Source organism: Peromyscus eremicus, chromosome 7 (genome assembly GCF_949786415.1).
Source record: "Peromyscus eremicus chromosome 7, PerEre_H2_v1, whole genome shotgun sequence".
Taxonomy (NCBI): Eukaryota; Metazoa; Chordata; class Mammalia; order Rodentia; family Cricetidae; genus Peromyscus; species Peromyscus eremicus.
Genome location: NC_081422.1, coordinates 113771976 through 113794285, shown reverse-complemented (window position 1 = coordinate 113794285; position 22310 = coordinate 113771976). Strand labels below are relative to the sequence as shown.

General features: G+C 54.6%; 2 protein-coding genes across 4 annotated transcripts in view; one reads left to right on the top strand and one right to left on the bottom strand.

Annotated features, from left to right (window-relative positions):
* The first annotated feature begins 1035 nt into the window (after nucleotides 1-1035).
* Nucleotides 1036-12215, top strand: Csrnp1 (cysteine and serine rich nuclear protein 1). 3 transcript variants are annotated; one of them, XM_059268903.1, is made up of 6 exons: nucleotides 1036-1351; nucleotides 1621-1762; nucleotides 6883-7136; nucleotides 9560-9819; nucleotides 10312-10626; nucleotides 11077-12215. In XM_059268903.1, the coding sequence occupies exons 3-6, from the start codon at nucleotides 6923-6925 to the stop codon at nucleotides 12052-12054; spliced, it is 1767 nt and encodes a 588-aa protein (XP_059124886.1). In that variant the 5' UTR covers nucleotides 1036-1351; nucleotides 1621-1762; nucleotides 6883-6922; the 3' UTR covers nucleotides 12055-12215. The 3 variants fall into 3 exon arrangements, with proteins under 3 accessions (XP_059124886.1, XP_059124887.1, XP_059124885.1); XM_059268904.1 differs by lacking the exon at nucleotides 1621-1762 and having other exon boundaries at nucleotides 6898-7136; XM_059268902.1 differs by lacking the exon at nucleotides 1621-1762.
* A 4327-nt stretch (nucleotides 12216-16542) lies between these two features.
* The window catches only part of Ttc21a (tetratricopeptide repeat domain 21A), a 34846-nt gene continuing 29078 nt past the window's right edge, over nucleotides 16543-22310 (bottom strand). Inside the window, exons 20-29 of the mRNA XM_059268900.1 lie at nucleotides 21700-21888; nucleotides 20583-20693; nucleotides 19983-20064; nucleotides 18737-18887; nucleotides 18114-18275; nucleotides 17825-18017; nucleotides 17509-17733; nucleotides 17000-17120; nucleotides 16809-16876; nucleotides 16543-16734 (exon numbers count right to left, since the gene is read on the bottom strand). Coding sequence (XP_059124883.1) covers nucleotides 16657-16734; nucleotides 16809-16876; nucleotides 17000-17120; nucleotides 17509-17733; nucleotides 17825-18017; nucleotides 18114-18275; nucleotides 18737-18887; nucleotides 19983-20064; nucleotides 20583-20693; nucleotides 21700-21888 — 1380 coding nt within the window. The 3' untranslated portion in view covers nucleotides 16543-16656. The remainder of the gene's footprint in view (nucleotides 16735-16808; nucleotides 16877-16999; nucleotides 17121-17508; nucleotides 17734-17824; nucleotides 18018-18113; nucleotides 18276-18736; nucleotides 18888-19982; nucleotides 20065-20582; nucleotides 20694-21699; nucleotides 21889-22310) is intronic.

Sequence of the window (22310 nt, the reverse complement as noted above, 5' to 3'; positions counted from 1 at the left end):
TCGCAGCCTCAGTCTACCCAGTCTGCAGCTCGGGACTGCTCGGCGTAGAAAGGCGGGCATCTCTAGGACCCGGCTCTGCCCGGAGCTCGGCGATCGCTGGAGCCGAGCGCGGAGCAGCGGCGCCGGGGCCGGCGGGGTCAGAGTCCGCGGGGAGGCTCGAGGCGGGGGAGGGGGCGGCACCTCCGGGGCGGGGCCGCGGGCTGCGGGCTGCGGGGCGGCCTGGCGGGAGGCCCGGCGTGCGTCAGCGCCGTGAATCCCGGAGTTTTCCACTGACGAGGAGGGCGGAGCTGCGGGCGGGGCCGGGGCTCAGCCAGTCTCTCCCGCCGCCGCCGCCGCCGGACGCGCAGACCTGGGTCGGCTGCACCGACGGCCGCCCGGCCGAGCGCACTGCGGGTCGCTGCGCGCGCTGCGACCCTGGGGCCGGGACAAGGGTAGCCGCGGCGTCCTTGGCGGGCGAGCGTCGCCAGCGCAGGTGAGTGCCGGGGACCCCGAGCGCGGCCGGAAGGGAATCGGGGCAGGGGGCGTCCCGCCTGAGCGGCGCTGTCACTCCAGTCCCTTGGCTTATCTCTCTTGGGTCCTCCCGCGGGCCCGCCGGGATCCGGCTGCCTAGCCTGCCTGGAGATCGCGCGCCCCGGGTGGGAGCCCACGGCTGCTAGGTGGGGGAGACCAGGCTTCCCCTCCCCCGCCCCGCAGCTGCTACCCCGAGATGCCCAGGCGCCCCAAAGCCGGGTGCAGGTGGCAGAGTGGCGGGGTGCGCGTGCCGGCGGGTGAGTTTCCTTTTGACCTAGTTGCCTGAGAACTTTTCAGAAGTTACTCGCGTGGCCGGGGCAGGTGACATTGGTCGTCTTCCTCCTCCGGCTCCCTAGGGGGAGAGTGCCGGAGCTGCGGCGTGTGCCGGGCGCCCCCGGCAGGCGGGGGTCAGGGAGGGTGTGGAGGGATGAGTGAGGCTTGGTGAGTCACGGACCCCGGGAGGGAGGAAGGGAGGGAGGGGGGCGGAGGATTGTGTCGTATGTTCACCTGTCACCGTCACACGCAGAGGCCACTGCCGTGAGTCACGGGGCGCAGCTACACCGGCCACCCGCGGGCACACGTAGGCTCTCTCCCACGCACTTGTACTCCCTCTTCTGCAAGCACTTCATCTCCTTCCTCAGTTTCCCCTCCCCGGGGCCCTTTCGCCCTCACGCACTGTAGAAATGCCCACACCACAGCAACAGCCACACACTTAGTCACTCGGTTGCCGGTACAGTCACTCCCAGACGTAGCCCACATTCCTGACACCAGAGAATCCATCCCTGCGCTCTGGCTGCCCACCCAACACCTCCGGCCCGGAGTCTCAGCCCCTTTGCCGAGCGTAAGTCAACACTACCCCCAAATCTTTGACAGCCCCGCCCCCATCTCTCCGGCTGTCACTGAATCCGCCCCCTTTCTCCTCTGCCCTCTCCTGTCAGTTCACCTGGCCCTGCCCTGAGTGTCCTACGGGTCACACCCTCTCCCGCCGAGGTGCTGAGACATCTTTTAACCATGCAAATCTAGAATTGTCAGTCCCTGCTTACACCCTTGCGTGGCTTCCTGTGCCCTCGGGCTAACTAACACAGGCCCTCGTAACTGCACCTCCACCAGAAGGCGCGCTTGCTGCCCTTGCTGCAGCACCTGGACCATGCCGTGTCCCCTGTCCGGAACTCTGCCAACATCCCTTCTTCAGAGGGACCCCAGCTACCCTTCCTGCCCACCTCCTGTAACTCCAACTTGAGAGATGTTGGATGTAGGTCTTTCTTTTCCCTTGTGCCGGAAGTGTCCGCCCATAGTGCTTGGCATCTTTCGAAAGCTTAGCAAGAATTTGGTTGATGAATGAATGAATGAATGAATGTGAAGAACTGGCTTAGGGCAGAGGCAACAGTAACTGTCAGGTGCTGTATTCCTGAGTAGAACCAAGTATTTCATATAGCCAGCAAACATTTGGCACTTACCCAGTGCAGGGCCCTAGAGGCTGAATCGAAAGAACTGTCCCCTCCCCCCTGATCACTTTCTGAGGCACCGATGGGGGAGGGGCATGTCAGTGCTTCCTGTCTGCTGTGTCTTGAGCTGCCCTGCACTGTTTCCGTGAGGTCCAGAACGGCTTGGAGGTGATTTTCCCATATCCCAGGAAGTCCTTCACGAGGGTCTGGAGTCCTATGACCCAAGGTGTTGGGGGTGGGGGCATGACTGATGAAGACCTGGGGTTCTGAGGTCAAAGGACACATTCTTCAGATTCCTGGAAGGGGGATTGAGGCAGCTAGAGGTGCCCCCTCCCTAGTACCAGCCCTGGCTGGGGGCTGGGGCACACTGGTGGGCTGAGACTTCCCACAGCTGCCCCTCAGTTGCCCGGGTGGAATAGCCTTCCCGGATTCAGTACTAGATAGCTGTGGTCACTAGACGGGGGTGACATTCCGTTCTCTGGCCTGTCAGTGCCTGTGTGTGGTGGCAGGAAGGGGGAGGCCCCAGATTCTTAGGCTGCTACCGTCCCGGAAGGAGCCTGGTTCTCTTTGATTCCGGAGCCTGTCGGTGGTGCTTTCAGGGAGTGTGGTGTCTCTGTCTGAGCCAGCTCCTGGGAATGGCCTTTCGTTCCTCCAGGACCCTAGGACAGGACTCTGCGCCCCCTGGGAACAGGATCTTGATTCCCGAGGCTCTGCTGCGGCCCCTCCCCCACCCTGACTCACTGTCTGGCCCTTTTCTTGGACTCTTTATAGCTATCTTTCATTCCCTTTTCTGACTTGGTCTCTTCTCGTCTGCAGGGCAGTCTTCCTGTCCCTGACTTCTCTCAGCCTCTCGATCCCAGGTGGCACCCTTCCCTCCTCCTCAGACCCAGCCAGAGGTCCACACTCTGGAGCACAGCCTTTCCGGGATGTTAACAGCTTTGGATGTGGACACTCCTCCTCCTTAGTTCTTATCTGGATATACTTGACTATGGATCCCTGTCCAGTCCGCACCTCCCTCCCTGGCGTCTGTTTACTCTTGGGGAACAGGAGCCTCTGAGATACTCTCTCACACTTGCCAACAGCCTGAGTGAACTTCCCTCCCCTGTCTTTAAAGCCACCTTTGAACACTGAGCTCTGACCCTGGCTGGGGGATGGGCATGTGTCCCCTCCTTAAATTAGCTTTCAGGAGCAGGAGAAAGCCACACTGAGACCCCTGGGCCAAGGACTGTCTCTCTGTGGGGCTATCCTGAGCGCTTGTTTGGGTCAGGCTTACTATGACTAGGCAAAGGTAGCCTAGCCTGGTGTGAGAGGCCGTTAAACTGTGGTTAGATAAGGGGGTGCTGAGGGAAATCCAGGGTCTCCGAGAGCCATTACAGCCAGTCTGGGCCGCTTAAACAAAATACACTTTTCTGTTTCTGGAGGTTGGGGCAACCAAAATCAAGGCCCCAACCTGGTGACGGCCCTTTCCTGGTTTGTCGTGGACACTGTCCTGCTTTTTCCTTATGATAGAGAGACTGTCTATCAAAAGTGATTTATTTTTAATTTATGTGTATGCATGTTTTGCCTGCGTGTAGGTCTGTGTGTCATGTATATGCCTAGTGCCTTTGAAAGCCAGAAGGGGTGTCGGATCCCCTGAAACTGGAGTTACAGATGGTTGTGAGCCACCATGTGGGTCCTGGGCGTTGAACTCAGGACCTCTGGAAGAGCAGTCAGTGCTCTTAACTGCTCTCTAGCCACACATACCTCTCTAAGGACTTGAACCCAGGGTTTTGTGCATGCCAGACAACTGAGCCATGTCCGTGGCCCTCAGAGGCACAGATACATGGCAGCATGTGTTTGTCATCCCAGCACTTGGGAGGTAGACAGACATAGGGGGGTCAGGAATTGAGGCCATCTTGGGCTACAGGAGACCCTTTCTCATTCCAGCTGCCATTATTTCCTGAAGCTCCCGCTTCCAAGGTCATCACACCGTAGATTAATCTTCAATTTTGGAGTATTTTTGTTGGAAAGTGTTCTATCCATAGCAGTACCTCAAAAAGGCAGAAGTGGGGAGCTTTTGGGATCTGTTTGGAGATGGCTTTTCGGGTGGGAGCGGGTCTTACTTTGTAAATCAGTTTGGCCTGAAACTCCAGGCAATTCTCCTGCCTCAAACGGGACTTTATAGATTTTAGCTATGACTTCTGGAAGGATGTAAGACTGGGCTGTTCCCAGTTTGTGCAGAAGCCAGGGAGGGTGGCAGGGACATGGCTCTGTGGGGAACTACAAAGAGTATTGCTCAGCATGGGGTCTGCAAGGTGGCATTTCTGTTCTGTCATTCTGGCTGTGGTATAGGGCTGCACAGGAGAGAAATGGGTGGGAGCGGGTGGGAGCGGGTGGGGGTAGAGACATGGAACAGGTGATAAACTCCGCGTGTGTGCCGAGAAACCAGCTCAGGACATTTCACACTCCACCACGGAGCTATATCATCAGCCCAAATTTTGATTGATAGTGACCTACATAGAATCTATATATACAGTACAGGAATGTCACAAATACAGTAGAGGAATTTTTAAACATTTAATGCCCATGCAAACTACCCAAGCTAACTTGGAACCATCATCCTGTACATCCCCCAGGACTCCTCACAACTGTCCCCAGCACACACCCCTCCTCCCACTGGCTTCTCTAGCCTGACTGTGGAGAGGGCAGAGACAATTGGTGTCCCCACCGATTGGTCCTACCTTCTGTTAATCTTGGTCTGTATTTCCTGATGCTCTCACTGCTCTGCGTCTAGTCTCGTGAGTCCTAGAGCTTGTCACTCAGTGAGCGTGAATCACTGACGTGCAGTGACGTGCATTGATTCCTGTCAACCTCCTAGCCCTGGAGGTTCTCATTTCTCCCATAGCTGAGGCTGATCTTGAGCTCTTGATTCTCCTGCCTCTACCTCCCAAGTGCTGGGATGTCAGGTGTGCACCACCCTGCCTGGCCTCTGGGGGCTGAAGGCAATTGGAGACAGTGATGTTAAGGAATTTTGCCAGGATCACCCAGCCAGTATCCAAGCCAGGGTCCAAATGCAGTCAGGGAATTCTGGCCCTGGTTAGCCACTAGGATACCTCCAGAATCTGTGCCTAGCCTATCCGGTGAGCTTCCAGGACTGAGTGCTGCCTGGATGTGGGTGCAAGAAGGGGAGGGGAGGGAGGAGTTGGGGGGGTGACTGCAGGTTTCTGGCTTGAGCAACGGGGTGGGTGGCAGTGCTGTTACTAAGACAGGGAACACAGGAAGAGGAACAGATGGCATGGGGGGTGGGGAACAGACAGGGTTCAATTTGGGGCCTGTGGAATTATGTATTTCCAGGGGAAGTGGGCCCTTGGTCGTGGGGTCTCAGAGATGTGCCTTTTGTCTTATAGGCAGCAACTGGAATTAGAGAAAAGGATAGTGTGCCCGCCCCCCATGCCTTAGACTGGTGGTGGCCGTGACAGGATGTTTAGAGGCTGCCTGTCAACTCGTGTGTATGAGTGCGTCTGTGGTCAGGGTGCCTGGCTCATGACCAAACATCTCCTGGGAGAACCCACAGGTCAACTGGGCTGTTTGTGTTTGTGGTTTGCCTCTGGGAAAGGGGGGTAACCGAGCCTGAGAAACTGCCCCGGAAACACCTGTCATCCTCTTTCCCCCAGCCCCAGGGTGGGGGCTTGGCCTGGTTCTCCCATGTCTGCCTGGAGGAGAAGGAAGGCTTCCATGAGTACTTTTATCCAGTGAGTGGGCTGACAGCTGGTGCCTTCAGAGTCAGGGACTTGCCGGAAGGCTTGGGGTAGGAGGAGGACACCTCAGTGGAGAAGACCCAGAGAGCTTTCACTTCCTGTGATGGTGCTGGGGGGGGGGGTCCCCAGCTGTGGGCATTCAGCCCTGAAGGAGTGAGTTCCACAAGACAAACCCGTCAGTCAGACAGCAGGTAGCTGCATTCAGCTAACATCCTGAGTCCTCTGGTCCCCAAGTCCTGGAGGGACTGTTACTGGTCCATGCACTGGGGGTCAGGGAAGGAGTTTCACCCCTCCGGCCTGACTGGTGAGTGATTGCACCCTACCAGGGGTCCAGAGAAGCCACAAGCAGGGAGGGAGGCTTACACAGCAGCTCTCCAGGTCAGTTTCACTCACTGTTAGAGGTCTGGTTTTAAGGAAAATTAACCATGTTGGAGTAGAAGGCAAAGCACGGGTGAATTTTAAGATCAGAGTAAAGTGTCCTGCCTGCAGTCCAGCCTAGAGCAAGGGACTTTTCTCCTGTGGCATGGGGGTTTCTGAGGGAAACTCTGAGAAGCTCCATCCCAGGGAGGGGAAGGGCTTGGGGAAGTCCTGTCCGAAGTGGAGCCAATGTCAAAACCAGCGCCTGCTCCCAGAGCGCCCGGTCAGCCTGGCCCAGGAGTAGGACCCACGGCTGTCAGTGGGCAAGGTGGTGGACCTGTGTGTGGTGCAGGGGTGCTGCCCTTAGAGGCAGGCTCTGCAGACTGCAGCTGCAGAAGACCCTGCACGTGCAAGCACACAAAGCTCACAGACTCAAGTGTCTGTGAGTCAGCCACCAGGATTCCTGAAGGATGAGCCAGGACAGGCTGGGTTCTGTCGGTCCATCTGTTGGTCTGTCTGCCTTCTGGCGCTGCTGGTGTGTTGGTGTGTGGGTGTGTGTGGGGGTGTGTGTGTGTATATGTGTGATCAGGGGCGAGGTCTTGGGAGGTCAAAGGCCCTGGGATTTGGATATTAAGAGTCATTTGATGGAGGGGTACACTATGCTGTCTGGTTCTGAGGACTCTCGTAGAGATCCTACCATGAACCTGCAGCTTCTGGCAGGGCTGGAGGGCCCAGATGGAGTTTGGGGGATACCATGGAAGGTGAGCCAGGGATGGGGAAAACATGGTTAGGCTGGGAGTTTGCCACTTAGAGTTCTCTTATTCTAATTCCAGGCCATCTGTCCTCAGCTCCTAGAGTCCCCTGCAGACCACTATGGCTGGGCTACTGAAGAGGAAGTTTGACCAGCTGGAAGAGGACTTCTTCAGCTCCTCCTCTTCCTCCTCCTCCTCCTCCTCCTCAGGCAGTCTCTCTCTCTCCTCTTCCCCCGGTTCTTCTGTCTTCCCTGCCTGGAACTCAGATGAGGAGGGACCAAGTGGTCGGACACCTCAGCCTGATCAGGACTCCTGTGGCCTCCAGAGTTTCACTCGTAAGTCTTCTGTCCTGGTGATGCCCCCCCCCCGCCCCCCGCCCCCGCCCCCCCCCCTCCCCCCCCCAACACCCCTTCACTTCCTAAAGGTGAAATTAGCCTTTTCAGCCTTGGGAGTGGCCTTGGCGATGTGGCTTTCTGTGAAGCCTTACACTGCCCACTATCTGGAGACACCTGGGCCTGCCTTGACTTTCCTTTGACCTTGGGAGTCACGCTGTCAGGAATGTTGCTCCCTTAGGGCTCTGGGGCCTTTCTAAGGGGCTGCTCTTGCGGTTTTATTTCCGCAGCACGCCCTGGGCTCCCAGCAGGAGTTGGCCCCCACTACTCCCCATGCACATGGCCTGCCCAGCCGCTCCGCTCCTGTTTCACTGCTTTTTAGCTTTTTCTGAATGTTCCCAAAAGATTTTTTCCTGATTGTTTTCTTTTCTTCCTTTTTTTTAACCTTGAGGACAGAATCTCATACCCAGGTTGTCCTCCAACTCAGTGGCATCTGCCTCCCTAGTACAGGGATTATGGATGTGCTCCACCATGGCTGAGTTCTTGGTTATCTTTCAAACTTGAATAATTTTGATTGCAAACCGAAAAGATGGTCCTTTTTATTAATTTATTTTTTAATTTTATATATGTGTATTTATATTTGTTTTTTGAGACAGGGTTTCTCTGTAGCTTTGGAGCCTGTCCTGGAACTTGCTCTGTAGACCTTTGATACTCTAAGAACCTTTTTAGACATTTTTCCCTACAAAGAGATTGGTTGTTTTTTGTTTGTTTTTCAAGACAGTGTTTCTCTGTGTAGCCCTGGCTGTTCAGGAACTCTGTAGACCAGGCTGGCCTCGAACTCACAGAGATCCACCTGCCTGTCGAGTACTGGGATGAAAGATGTGTGCCACCACTGCCTGTCGAAAGGGAATGTTTTTACACAAGTTCGGTCTCCCTATGAAGTTTTGACATCATAGCTATTCTGTTTACTTTCATGTACATACCTGTGTGTTTCGCACGCACGCACGCACGCACGCACGCACACGCACAGAGAATATGATTTTTAATGCCTAGAATGTAACATTACAAACAGAAAGCCAGCCAGGCGGTGGTGGTGCACGCCTTTAACTCCAGCACTCGGGAGGCAGAGGCAGGCAGATCTCTGTGAGTTCGAGGCCAGCCTGGTCTACAGAGCGAGTTCCAGGAAAGGCGCAAAGCTACACAGAGAAACCCTGTCTCGAAAAACCAAAACAAACAAACAAACAAACAGAAAGCCTTTTAGAATTTAGAGTCTTCCTCAGGTAGTTGAATGCAAAATTAATATATTAACTTAAAGTCATTGAGCATAGTGGCAAACACTTGTAATCCCAGGACTGGGGAAGTAGAGGTAGGAAGTTTAGGAATTCAACATCTCCTGATATAGAAGCAGTCACAGGGCAGCTTGGGATACATGAGACCCCGTTTTCTTTTTAAGTCAGACATGATGGTGTATTCCAGTGCTCAGAGGCAGAGCCTCGTGGATCTCTGTGAGTCTAAGGCCACCCTGGTCAATGTATCAGGTACTAGGCCAATCAGTGCTACATAGTGAAACCCTGTCTCAAGAAAACATAAACAAGGGCTGGAAAGATGGCATACTAGTTAAGAGCATTGGTTGCTCTTCCAGAGGACCCACATCAGATGGCTCACAGCCACCTGTAACTTGCACTAGGGATCTGACACCTTCTGAACTTCAAGGGCACATGCTCGACAGGCCTATACTCACACACGCACTTGTTAAAAGTAAATAAGTTTAAAAAAAACATTAGTACCAGTGAGGTGGCTCAGCAGGTAAAGGGCTTGTCATCAAGCCTGTTGACTTGAGTTCAATCCCTGGACCACACATGGTGGGAAAACCAACTTCTACAACTTGTTCTCAATATGTAATCAATACCTTATAAAGACTTTCTAAGTCTGTTGCAGAACACTTAAACTGCAAAGGAGAACATCAATAAGTCGTTTTTAGAACGTATGTGTGTATTTTGCCTGTGTGTACCATGTGCATGCTATGCCTGAGGAGGCCAGAAGAGGGCGTTGGATCCCCTGGAACTAGTTATGTGGGTTGTGGGTGCCAGTGCTTTTAAGTGTTGAGCCATTTTCTCCAGTTGCTTGATATATTTAAACATAGAATTATTGTCTTTATTACATGTAAAGAATACTTAGCAAAAGAGCAAAAATTACAGACAACTGTTACTCCTTGGTAATAATGGCAAGGTGCTTCATCTACAAATGCAGCCCTTTGGACTGATAAATGACAATCGGCCAATGTTGACTTGGGTGTGGCGTTCAGTTTCACCAGCTCCAGATCCAGCCAGGCTGGTGGGTGGATAGAATGGATGGGTAGGCGTCTTCCTAGAAATCACACCGCACTTCAGAGACCTCATTCTCTGCCCCTTTCTTGTCCCTTTCAGCCCCGTCGATCCTGAAGCGGGCTCCGAGGGAACGTCCAGGTCGTGTAACCTTTGATGGCATCACTGTCTACTATTTCCCACGGTGCCAGGGGTTCACCAGTGTGCCCAGCCGAGGTGGCTGCACCTTGGGTATGGCTTCTCGCCACAGCACCTGCCGCCTTTTCTCCTTAGCTGAGTTTACAGAGGAGCGGGTCAAGGCACGGCGTGAGAAGCTCCGTCAGCGCTTGAAGGAGGAGAAACTGGAGATGCTGAGGTGGAAGGTACGGAGACCCATGCAGCTCCTGGAGTCAGCTTGCACATTACTTGTGCAGAGAAACAGGCCTGTGGTTGGTGTTGGGACGGGGGACAGGGGGCATACAGAGAGGGTTCAAGGGCTGGGGCTATATATAGCTCAGGCAGATAGAATGCTTGCCTAGTGTATAGGAGGTCCTGGCATCCATTACCAGCACCACATAAACCAGGCATCTTGGTGCACACCTGTCATCCCAGAACTTGGGAAGTGAGAGCAGAGGAATCAGAAGCTCGAGGTCGTCCTCGGCTACACAGGCCAAGGCTCTGTCTCAAGAGAACCGTAGGCAGTTTCAGACAAGGGTCAGGCCTGGGCCATAAGGCTTGACTCTTTCCAGACTTAGGAGGGTTGGAGACTGATCTGATATTGCCGGTATATGTATCTAGTTAGAGAAAGGTTTTGTGTCTAACGTAGGGTGACGCATAGGAGATCTGTTCAATATCTCACTCTCATCCCCATGTAGCTTTCAGTGGCTGGAGTTCCGGAGACAGGGGCAGGCCTACCCCTCACAGTAGACGCCATCGATGACGCCTCTGTAGAGAATGACTTGGCAGTGGCTGTCGCTGGTGGCCGCTTGGAGGAAGTGAATTTCCTACAGCCCCATCCACCTCGGCAGCGACGGGCCCTACTTCGTGCTTCGGGTGTTCGAAGGATCGACCGGGAGGAGAAGCGGGAGCTGCAGGCGCTGCGCCGATCACGGGAGGACTGTGGCTGTCACTGTGACGGCGTCTGTGACCCTGAGACCTGCAGTTGCAGCCTAGCCGGCATCAAGTGCCAGGTGTGTGGCTGGAGCGGGTGGCGTAAGAGGGTGTGGCTGTTAGGTTCAGGGTCTCTGTGTTAAATCCCTAGCCCACCACCAGAGCGAAACCATCACGCACCAAAAAAAAAAAATCCTCCAGATGTGGTGGCACACACGCTTTTAATCCCAGCACTCTGGGAGGCGGAGGCAGGCAGGTATCTATAAAGTCAAGGCCAGTCAAGGAAAGTAAACCAAGCCGGGCATTGATGGCACATGGGGAGGCAGAGGCAGGCATATCTCTGTGAGTTCAAGGCCAGCCTGGTCTACAGGGTGAGTTCCAGGACAGGCACCAAAACTACACAGAGAAACCCTTGTCTTGAAAACAAACAAAACAAAAAGCAAAACCTACCAGATTTGGTGGGGTGCGGAGCCGGGCCTGCAGGCTTCTTACACCCACAAAGTCCTTACTTGTGCACTGTTTCTCTTCAGATGGATCACACATCATTCCCCTGCGGCTGCTGCAGTGAGGGCTGTGAGAACCCCAATGGCCGTGTGGAATTCAATCAGGCAAGAGTTCAGACACACTTCATCCATACGCTCACCCGCCTGCAGATGGAGCAGGGTGCTGAGAGCCTGGGGGATCTGGAGTCTCCCGTCCAGGACAGTCCCAGTGAACAATCCCTGGTTTCCCCTTTTCCGCTGGCCACGCCCCCTGTGAGCCATGAGCTGGGAGACAACAGCTGCAGCAGCGACATGACCGATTCCTCCACATCCTCGTCCTCCGGCAATAGCGAGGCTCCGGACCACCTTGCCCAACCCAGCCTGCCAGGTCCCAGCTTCCAGTCTGGCATGGATGAAGATAGCCTGGTGCAGATTCTGAACTTCAGTGACTCTGACCTTGGTGTGGAGGAGGAAGAGGAGGAGGAGGAAAGGGGTGTGGGCAACTTGGATAACCTCAGCTGCTTCCATCTGGCTGACATCTTTGGTACCGGTGACCCCAGCAGCCTGGCCAGCTGCACTCACAGCCAGTCTGGCTCTAGCCTTGCATCAGGCATCCTAGATGAGAATGCCAACCTGGATGCCAGCTGCTTCCTAGACAGCAGACTTGAAGGGTCGAGAGAAGGCAGTCTCCCTGGCGGCAGTTCTGGATCCCCTGGGGTGGAGGCCATGCAGAGTGGCTCTGTGGACCTCAGCTTATCCTCCTGCGACTCCTTTGAGCTGCTCCAGGCTCTGCCAGATTATAGTCTGGGTCCTCACTACACTTCCCGCAGGGTGTCTGGCAGCCTGGACAGCCTTGAGGCCCTCCACCCTTTGCCCAGCTTCTCTCCACCAAGGGAGGCCGGCACTTGCTTCCTGGAGTCTCTCCTGGGCCTGTCAGAGCCGGTTACCGATGTCCTGACACCCCTTCTGGAGAGCCAGTTTGAGGACACTGCCTTGGTACCTCTGCTGGAGCCCCTGCCAGTGTGAGGACTGAGGTGCCGTCCCTGCCCCCCAGCCCCGTTGCTGCTTTTTGTGTGATTTTGGGGTTCCCCAAGGTCTGTGTATGTAACGGTCTCCCATGAGCTGGTCCTGGCCACGGGTGCTAAATGCACCCTCTTATTTTTACATTAACACTCTGAATTTATTTATTTTTTTATTTTTTTATTCTGTACTAAAGAGAAGGTGGGGAGGGGACCCCTCTCCCAGTGCCTGGTCTCTCAATATCCACGCAGAGGTCTTCCACCCCCAGTGTGTGCCAGGAGGAGGAAGAGCAGCAGGGCCCTCCTGCTGTCTCACGGATGCTCTTCTGCACTGGAATAGGTATGCTCCTTGGTCCAAAGGCAGTGACAAGGCTGAAGGCGGGGCTTGTGGCTTCCTGTGAACCATGGGAGCTAGATCTTCGGGACTGTGAAGATGTAATTTATTTCTGTAATTTATTGGGACTGTGGCATCAGTGGCCGAGCCTCTCTGGCAGGTGGGCAGTGTTGGGGCAGACTCCCTTCTGTGTACCCTGCCTGTCTGGGCCTTGGTGTGGACTGTGTGGGTTTGCGCCTGTGATCTACGTCAGCTGCCTGGCTCCTGAGCAAAACCCCTTTTGCCCCTGCCCGGCCACTCTGCGTGCCCTTTGCCCGGTTCCCTTTTCCTGAGGCCATGGGTATAGCACCCCTCCTGTAGGATGGGAAGCCAGAGGCCCCAAGAGGGGCAACAGGCCTGCCTCAGGACCTGAAGCACACCCCATAGTGCACCCCAGATCACTGTCTCAGGGCTTTCTGGGCACTGAACTCCATCCTGGCCCACCATATGCCCCTAGGCCAGTTGGCAAGGGGTGGCTCTTGAGGGCTTTTATGCCCTTCATTAGCTGATGTTGGATTTTGTATGCATTTTTATATTGTCTCTAAGTGTCAGAACTATAATTTATTCATTTCTTTGTGTGTGTGCGTGCCAAGAAACACAGGCTCTGGGCCTGCCTCCTTGCCCAGGAGGCCTTGCCAGCCTGTGTGCTTGTGGGAACACATTGTACCTGAGCTGTCCGGTACCAATAAAGACGCTCTATTTTTAAGTGTGGTCTCCTTGGTGGGGTGGGGAGCATGGTGCACCCCCAGGAAGCAGTGGGGTGGGGCCCTGCAGGGTAGCGTGGACAGCCGGTGGCTGTGCTGAGAGGCAGGAGGGACAGCCCGGTGGCCTTCCTTGCAGGCAGGCAGCCAGCCAGCTGAGAGGTTGACTGGGAAATGGAACAGTTCTCCCCCTGGATTAACCCATTCCTCGACAATGCCATCTGGGGTACAGTGGGGAGTGACAAGGAGGCCAGGCTGTCAGCTTGGGCTGGGCCAGGGCACCCTCCTTGGCATACATACACACTGGTCTGGGCCCTGGCCCAGAAGCTATAGTCACTTCTGGGTCCAGAAAGAGCAGGGCAATAAGATGTGGCTAGTGGAGGCCTGGCCTGGTGACAGGCCCCCACAGCTGTAGTCCCTGGGGACCTGAGCTCCGGAAGTGTCTACTAGCCAGACCTGTCAGACCTGTCCCCAGGCAGCCAGACTAGGCCTTAGGCCAGCAGTGCAGACCAGGCAACAGCCTGCTCTGGGGAACCCCAGCCTGAACGATAGGAAATGAGCACAGGCACCTCTACCCAGAAGGATGAATTCAATCTGAGCTCTCACTACCTAGTGAGGGGACTGCGGATTACTGGCCTAGAGCCAAGGGATTCTCCAACGGCCTGCATGATTCATACGTGTGCAGCACCTTGAATGCCTGGGTCATGTGTGTATAAGCATGTGAACACACTTGGATACCCATTCTGTTTCCATGTTTGTCTCTGACCTTTGCCTTTTAACAGCCATGCCACTGTTTAGGTAGCTTTCTTTTATTCATGGACATGACATGGCTACATCAATGACCACCAGAGGACTGAGGCTTGGATCACTGCCTGTAGGGGCCACATGTCCCGGTGACCGGCTTAGCTTACTTGACTTCTCAGAGTAGAATGCCCTGGTACATCCTATTGTTCTATCTCCTCGCCCCTTTCACCAGGGCCTGGAGACCCTTGTGCAGAGATCGCTCCAGCATGCAACATCCGTGTCTCTTTGAGGGTTCTGAGAGCCTTCTCTTGACAATCCAGGGTGCCTGGTGACAGCCCAGTGCCCCTACAGCCTCCTCCAAAGACTCAGTCCTTGTTCAGACTGAGGCCCTTCTAACTCCCATCTAGAGGCACAGGGTCACTTCAGCGGAGTTTTGTTGAGATAAATGGAGACAGATAAAGCATGATTACATCTGTCTCTTTACAGCACCACTTCCAAAACACAGACCTATTTCCTAATAAACCTGTCCCAACGAAACTGTTGTAAAACATCATAGAAAAGGGAACTTAAGCGTCCCTATAGGAGAGAGGGGGAACATTCTAGATCCATGCATGTGATCAGCAGTGTGTTATGGAAAGGACAGGGCTGGGGATGGATTATTAGCCGGGCATCCTCAAGGCCCTGGGTTCTAGCCCCAGCACCAGAAGATGGAAAACAAGACTTAGCAGTCATCTAGGCAACTAAAGTTCTTTCTAAAACTCTCTTGAGTAGCTGAGGGTAACCTTGAACTCCTGATCCTCCTTCCTCTATCTCCCAAATGCTGGGATTATAGAAGTCATCCCAACACACAGGTACGTACACGCACACGCACGCACGCACGCACGCACACACACACACACACGCACACACACACACACCCTCCTGCTTTGAGACAAGGTGTCATGTAGCCCAAGCTGTACCTCTTGGTTAAGCCCCACTTCCCAAGTGCTAGGATGGTAAGCCATCCATCGCCACCACACAGCTACATTCTTCCCACACTAAGGCCTTTATTTTGAGACTACTTTATTCATTATATTTTATTAGTCATATTTTTATTTTGTGTATAAACATGAGTTTACACACACTACAATTCTTGTGTGGAGGTCAGAGGACAACTTCTGGGAGTTGATTCTCTCCTTCCACAGGGTGGGACCCAGGGATTCAACTCAGATCATCAGAGTTGGGGACCTTTACCTGCTGAGCTATCTCAGCAGCCCCAGACTTTTGTCTTGAGACTGCAACTGGCTGTGTAGCCCAGGCTGTCCTAGAACTCTCTCTGTAGACCAGGCTTGGCCTGGAATTCAGAGCGCCACCTGCCTCTGCCTCCCAAGTGCTGGGATTAAAGGCGTGCACCACCTGCTGAGATCTATCCTTTTCAACAGCTCCCAAGAATTCCTAAATGTGTTGTGTTAGCTATTACGTAAACATGGATAAGCACATTGTCATTCAGTTTAAAGTAAAAGGTGTAGTTCAGGAGTACTGTGTACCTAGGGAACACGAGACCCTCACTTCCATCCCATTACCATAAATACTTTCTAGCTATTACTGCAAAGCATGACTCAAGATTTGGGAAATAGAATCTTTTTCTCTTTTGAGACAGGGGTCTTACATAGTTCAAGATAACCTCAGATGATGTTCGGATGACCCTGACCTTCTGATTTTCCTGCCAACACCTCCAAAGTGCTAGGGTTCCAGGTGTGAACACCATGCTGGTTTATGTGGTGCTGGGGGGGGGGGGTCAAACTCAGGACTTCATGCAGGCTGAGCAAGAGCTCCACCAACTAAGTCACACCCCTACCCAGATCTAAGAGTGGAGCACTGACACCCAGAGAGAGTGAGCACTTGGGAGGGGCAACACGTTGCGACCTTAGGCCTCCAGGTACCCAGTTCAGAGTTCCTTCCCCTGAGGCTGGACTGGCCCTTAATTTCATCCTGAGAAACAGGGAGAGTTGTACTGGGAGCCCAGCAATGGTGAGTTCTCTCACCAGGTACAATGACCGTTAGCTACCTGAACAGGCGTCCCTGCACCTGCCCCTTTAGGCATTAAATGGGATCCTGGAAGGTGAGGCGGCTGGCCAATATCTTTTACAAAATCCCAAGCATGGTGATTGTAGGGACAGGATGGGGCTCAGTGGTACTGTGCTTGTCTCAACCTGGTGAGGTCCAGCTTGGGGGAGGTGGGTGGGGACACAATGTCCTCAGAGAGGACAATGGGCCTTGAAAATCTGTTGACCCTCTTACACAGGGCCTTAACTTGGGGTCCTTCTGCAGGTGATCCCCCTGGTCTGAGCCTACTACCAGGGAAGACTCAGTGGACATCATGGGGTGTGGGGAGGGGCAATTGCTTCTCTAGTTCCAAGATACTGGGGACAAGATTGGGGCAGGGGACACTTGAAATGGCTCTAGGGTGCTTTTTCCTAGCCATCATTCCACTGGGAGATCTCTTTGTTCTGTTTCTTCAGGAGTCTGGAACAAAAGTGGGGTCCATGAGGAAGGTCCCAGCAAGCCCTGGCACAAGCTAAACTGCTGTCTTCCTTCCCCAGGAAAAACTGCTTCTTAGGCCTTAAAAACATAAAGCTTCCAGACACCCTCAGGTCGGATGAAGCATGAATCCAAATAAGCCACAGACAACACAGAATGGCGAGAATATGTCATTTTCCCAATTCTTTCTCCACTGATCCACTTCCTACTCTCCCCATGGAGCGTCTGCAGATGGATGGCTTCCACCGGTTCAAGCCCTTTCCAGCCACGGCTAGAGCCTCAGGGACCCTTGGGCTTTCTCCAGAATTTCCTCTCTGATCTTGGGGTAGTTGGGGTGCTCCGTCAGGACCTGGTACAGAGACAGATGAGATGTGCAGAACCAGGCAGGGGCCCTGCACCATCCCACTCCTGACAGTGACTTACACTGTGACAGACTTCGATGGCATCTACAAATTTCTTGTCTTTCAGGTAGTTGAAAGCCAGTTTGAAACCTGTCCAGAGGTAGGGGGACACCCTGGTAACTGGGGAGCCCTCTGGCCCCTCAGCTGCCAGGACACAGGATTGGGCACTAGGATGAGGGCACTAGCCTCTGGGTACCTTGGCCGGCTGCTTACCGATGGCAGGGCTGGTCTGATGACTGTACTTCCAGGCCAGCTCATAGTTGGTGGCCGCGTCCTTGTAGGACTGCTCCTTCTCCATGATGAAGCCCATGTACTCATAGGCCTTGCAGCAAGACTGCAGGGGAAGCCGGTCAGCACAGCTGCCCCAAAGCAGCCACCGTGGTCCTCAGGGTGGGACCAGGAGGGGCAACTGGATGGCAGTATTAACCCCAAAGAACACAGGGACCCCCAAGAGCACCCTCAACATTTTGACAGGTTAACTGTGTACCCACTCCATACAAAAGCTGGCACAACCCCCTCTACCGACATCCCATCTGTCGGAAGCTAATCCTTGTACGTCCCTCAAGCCCACCGACGCCTCTCAAGCCTCTCAGGCATTCTGTTCCCTTCTCTTCCTGGCTACGCCTCACCCCTATAAGCTTGCCTTCTTCCTTGGCCTGTGACTCCGCCTCCTCCCACCGTGCTCACACCTCCTTTATTCTTCCTAGCCCAACGATCCTTGCCTTGTTGTACTGGAGGCAGCGGCGGAGCAGCTCCAAGGCCAGGTCAAACTTGCCGCCTTGGCAGTAGATGTCTGCTAGCAGAAGCCAACTCTTTTCCAGGTCTTCGGCCTCATCCAGTGTCCATGGGACCTTGGCCAGACGCTTCAGCTGTGTACGGGCCTTGGGGACTTGCTTCAGTAGCATGTAGGCCTGTGCCATGGCCAGCAACGCAGGGATACTGTCCTTCTGCACACCCATGGAAGCAGGCATTGGGGCACTCTGGCTGTCACCCCTATCTTAACCCCTGCCCGCCAAAACCCATCCCTAGCTCTCGCACCTCAGCCTGGGCCATCTCGATAAAGGCACCCAGAGCCACCTCCACATTCGCCTTCTCCCTGGTGGCCAGCAGGCAGAGGCCCTGCAGCAGCCGCAGCCGGGTCTGCCCGGAGTCAGAGTGTGGGTAAAATTCCCGCAGGAGCTTCTCTGCAGTGCGCACCCCGTGCTGCTGGGACTCTTTCCGACTGGCAGAGCTGTGGGCGTGGGACTTACGCTGACAGCCTGCTTGTGTGGCCCTCACCTGGCCTCCACCCGGAAGCTGAAGTCTCTTCCCACCCCAGCCCTCTTACTTGCTGTCAGCCACCAGGCTCTCAAAAACCTCTCCACCGACAACCTCGTTATCAGGGTTCAGACAGATCTGTACCATGTAGCAGGTGGCAATCTGGCCCCACGTGCTGTCCTTTCGGGCTTTGTTCAGAAACCTCAGAGCTTCATTGGGCTGTCCAATGTGCCTTCAAAGAATGAAGGAAATGCCAGGAGCTGGTAAGAGGAACTGTATAAGGCCAGGGCATATGGACACCAGGGTATGTGGACACCAGGGCGCATGGACACCAGGGTAAATGGACACCAGGGCACACGGACACCAGGGCACACGGACACCAGGGCACACGGACACCAGGGCACACGGACACCAGGGCACACGGACACCAGGGCACACGGACACCAGGGCACACGGACACCAGGGCACACGGACACCAGGGCACACGGACACCAGGGCACACGGACACTAGGGCACATGGACACCAGCGCATAGGGAGCACTTGCTCAAAGCTGCTCTGCTGGATATCTGGTCTGAAGGTTTCCTGGAGGCTGCTTGCTCTCTGCTTTCCCTCCACAGAGCAAGACCCTAGCTATCTGCTAGGAAGGCCTCTTATCTCACCACTGACCCTTAGTATACGCAAGCCTAACTCACCAGTAGTAAATGCCTTGGCAGTAGTTAAACCCTGGCTCCAAAGGCACCCGACTAGACACCTTCTTGGCCAGTTCTAAGAAAGCAGGAGCCTCTTCAAGCTTGCCACTCCGTCGTAGCAGATCGATCAATTTATTCAATACCAAAAAATTGTCTGAAAAAAGAGAGCAGAAGTCTGCAGCATGCAGTGGACAGTTACTGCACCAGGCTGGTGTTCTAAGGTCTGATGGGGGAGGAGGGAGTGCTGGACCTTGAAGAGGTCCCAGGAGACACTACTTGTTTAGGCTGAGCAGAGTCATTCTATACTAAAGAGTGAGTAAATTATACGGTGCTTAAAATACTGATGGCAGGGGCAGGACATGCTTTGGTCAGTGGAGCACCTGGTGTACCAACACAAGGACTTGGGTTCAAATCCCCAGCACCATCTAAAAGGCAAGGTGTGGCCACACGTCTCTGTAACCTCAGACTTTGGGGGATTTCTGGGGTTTGCTGTTTATCAGACAAGTTCAAGATCAGTGAGAGAGAGATCTTGTCTCAAGGGAACAAGACGAGGGTGACAGAGCAGAGCAGGGCACCCATGTTGCCCCCTGACCGCTAGGCACCCTCCCCATCCCACCCCCACAGTGACAGCAGCAGTTAACTATCTAGCGCTCACCCTGTACCCGGCTCTGTGTGGTAACCTGTGATCTAACTACCGGACTGAGTACTCTTTCTGTCCCCATTTGACAGATGAGGACACTGACCATGGAGGAGTGCTGACCGCTATTGAGTGATACCAGGACTCCGACCCAGGCAGTCTGACTCTGAGACTGCTCCTATCCACAACTGCTGGGCCTGTGGTGACCACAGTGGGCTTGCTGGGCCTCTGGCTTGAGCTCCAGGTCTGACCCTTGAAGCAGCTGTTTCATTCAGTAGCAACTAGGGGTGTGGTTACCAATCTAGAGAGAACACCTAGCGACTTCCAAGTGGGCGTGGCCATAGAGGGGACAGTGTTGAGTCCCAGTAGCTGCAATATGGGGACAGACAGGCTGTCCTGGTCCCAGTGCCAAGCGACCGGGTCCAGGAACTGGCCCCTTGGACTCAGGAAGGGCTGCCACGTTCTGGGTCTTTATCAGTTTCCTGCCTCTCTGGGAACAATTGGGAAGGAAGGGGCTTCCTCTGCCCAGTCAGGAAGGAGGGGAGAAGGCCCACCCTTCTCTGGGATAGCCGCCCTGGCTGGGTGGGGAAGCAGCCTTCTGGTCCCAGTTACCTGGAGCTTTCTCCAGCACTTGGCGGTAGAGATTGATGGCCTTTTCGTAGTTCTGTTTTCTGAACATCAGGTCAGCCAGCATCTATCAGAAGACACACGAGCTGTGTACTCCTGACAGCGGCTTCGCGGGGTCTGGCATGGAAAGAAAGCACAAGACTCCCCAGGCAGCCTCCCTGGTCGGGAGAGCCTGTGAGCTCCAGAGACCCTACCAGAAGGTGAAGACTGCGGGTAACTCTCCGACCCTGCAAGGTGTGGGTCTGGGGTGACCCTAGAGACGTGTGGGCGACAGACAAGCCTGAAGGCTGACCAGGGAGGGTTATTTCACTGGCCTCCAGTCACCTGACCTTCACCTTCACCTAACAGTGGGTGTGTTTTCCCCTGAAGTTGGTCCAACCATACCCCGCCCCAGCCTGGCCTAGAGGTTGCTGCTGCCCCCTGCTGGTCTTCCCATCCATCCCCAAGAAGGGCAGAGCAAGTGGCTGGGACAGGGCTTAGGGTGGGCCAGTGAGGCATGGCCTCTGAGGTTAAATAATTAGGAAGCAGCCCAAATCTGTCACAGGACCCCGGGGTGGGTGGGTGTGGGAACATGGCACCTCCTACCATGGCCGCTCTCTCATGGGTCTGCTCTATCTGTAAGAGGGGGCCACAGCGCTGTTCACATAAGTCCAGCTGCCCCTGAAGTAGGTGGAGTTGTGCCAGCTCCAGCGCCACCTGTGACAGACAGACAGACAGACAGACAGATGATAGCTCCTGCCCGCTCTCACCCAGGTTCCCTGCCACTCCGCTGGTTTCACCCACTGGCTGACCCACTAATCTCATCCTTTGGCCTCTGCTCCTTCCTCTGGGGACTTCTCTGCGTCCTGGATTCCGGGACAGATGGCAACGTGTTAGAATCTCCCACAGGCTGCTCTTTTCCTCTTCCCTGAGGGCAATCTTAAGCAAGGGTCATGCCCTGACCCACTGTCTCCAAGGCCTGTCACTAGGTGAACAGTTACCAAGATAATTTTTGTATTACTTTTTTCATACAACATATTTAACTATATTTTTGAGACATGTCTCATGTATCGTAGGCTAGCCTCCAACTCATCACATGTAGTCAAGGATGACCTCCTGCCTCCACCCCGAAGTGCTGAGAGGACAGATTTTATGTGGTGCGGGGACTGAGCAATCACTCTTCCAACTGCTGGACTCTTTATTGAGTGTGAATTTAGTGTGAACTGTTTCCTCATCTGGCACCACACCCCTCCCACAACTCTCAACTGGCTTGGAACAGCCTGGGCCCCATCCCCACGCAGCCGGGCATCCACGAATCACCCCACCCCCACCACGGGACCCTGCGAAGGCCAGGCCAGCGTGACTCTCACAGCTATCTTTCCCATTCCAACCTTCGTAAGTGGTCCAAAGCTGGCCCTCTCGGCCTTGCTTTAAGAATGACAGCAGGCGAGGGCCCAGGGTCAGCTAGAGCCGCTTGTTGCCCCAGAGGCCTCAGCGAGCTAGCCTTTTTGCCTTTCCTCCTGCTTCACACCTGCAGCTTCTCAGAGAAGAAAGGCCTCTGCAGCAGCAAGGACACCTCCAAACTCCTGATCCTTCCAAGGGCTGAGATTACAGTTGTGTACAACCTTACTTGGTTTGCAGCTGTTTGTGAATGCTAGGCAAGTACTGTACCCCCTGAGCCACGCCCCTCCAGCCCCAGGGTGCTATTTCGAGGGCCACACACCTTATTGTCCGTAGGTGAGTAGGAGAGGGCATCCTTATAGGACTTCACAGCGCTGTCGAAGTCCTTCTCTGCCAGATAGTGCTCCCCAATCTGGATGCAGATGGAGGCCGCCAGCTGCTTCTGGAAGGGGATCAGTTCTGGCTGTTCCAGAGGGGCTCTCTTCAGTATCCGGGACTGGACGTCCAAGGCCTTGGGGGAACCAGCAAGGCCAGGGTCATGCGCCAGGCCACAGGACTTCCCAGTGTGTGCCATAGCTGGGAAAGGGTGCCTGGAGGAAATCTGGGCCACTCCCTCAGCACACAGGAGGTCGGCCTGCACGCCCCCAGGGAGGAGCAGGAGGGAAGGATTGCAAACTCCTGTGTTCACTTGCTGCCTCCATCGCACCGTGAGGTTGTGCGTCTGATGTGCTTTAGCTGTCTTGAAGGCTACAGCAACACACAGTATTTGCCCAGAGCAGGCTGGGGAGTTGTTACTAGTCGTGTTTTGAGACAGGGCCTCACTATGTAGCCCTGGCTGATAGATGGAACTTGCTGTGTAGACCTGTCCTGCTTCTGGGTTTTTGTTGTTGCTGTTTGAGACAGGGTCTTACATACTCCGGGCTGGCCTGGAAC

Bases quoted from the DNA above. Each gene is read 5' to 3' on its own strand.
- Csrnp1 (XM_059268904.1), top strand. From the start codon at position 6,923: ATGGCTGGGCTACTGAAGAGGAAGTTTGACCAGCTGGAAGAGGACTTC. The intron at 7,137-9,559 runs GTAAGTCTTCTG...TGTCCCTTTCAG, and splicing joins TGGCCTCCAGAGTTTCACTC to CCCCGTCGATCCTGAAGCGG. The intron at 10,627-11,076 runs GTGTGTGGCTGG...GTTTCTCTTCAG, and splicing joins TAGCCGGCATCAAGTGCCAG to ATGGATCACACATCATTCCC.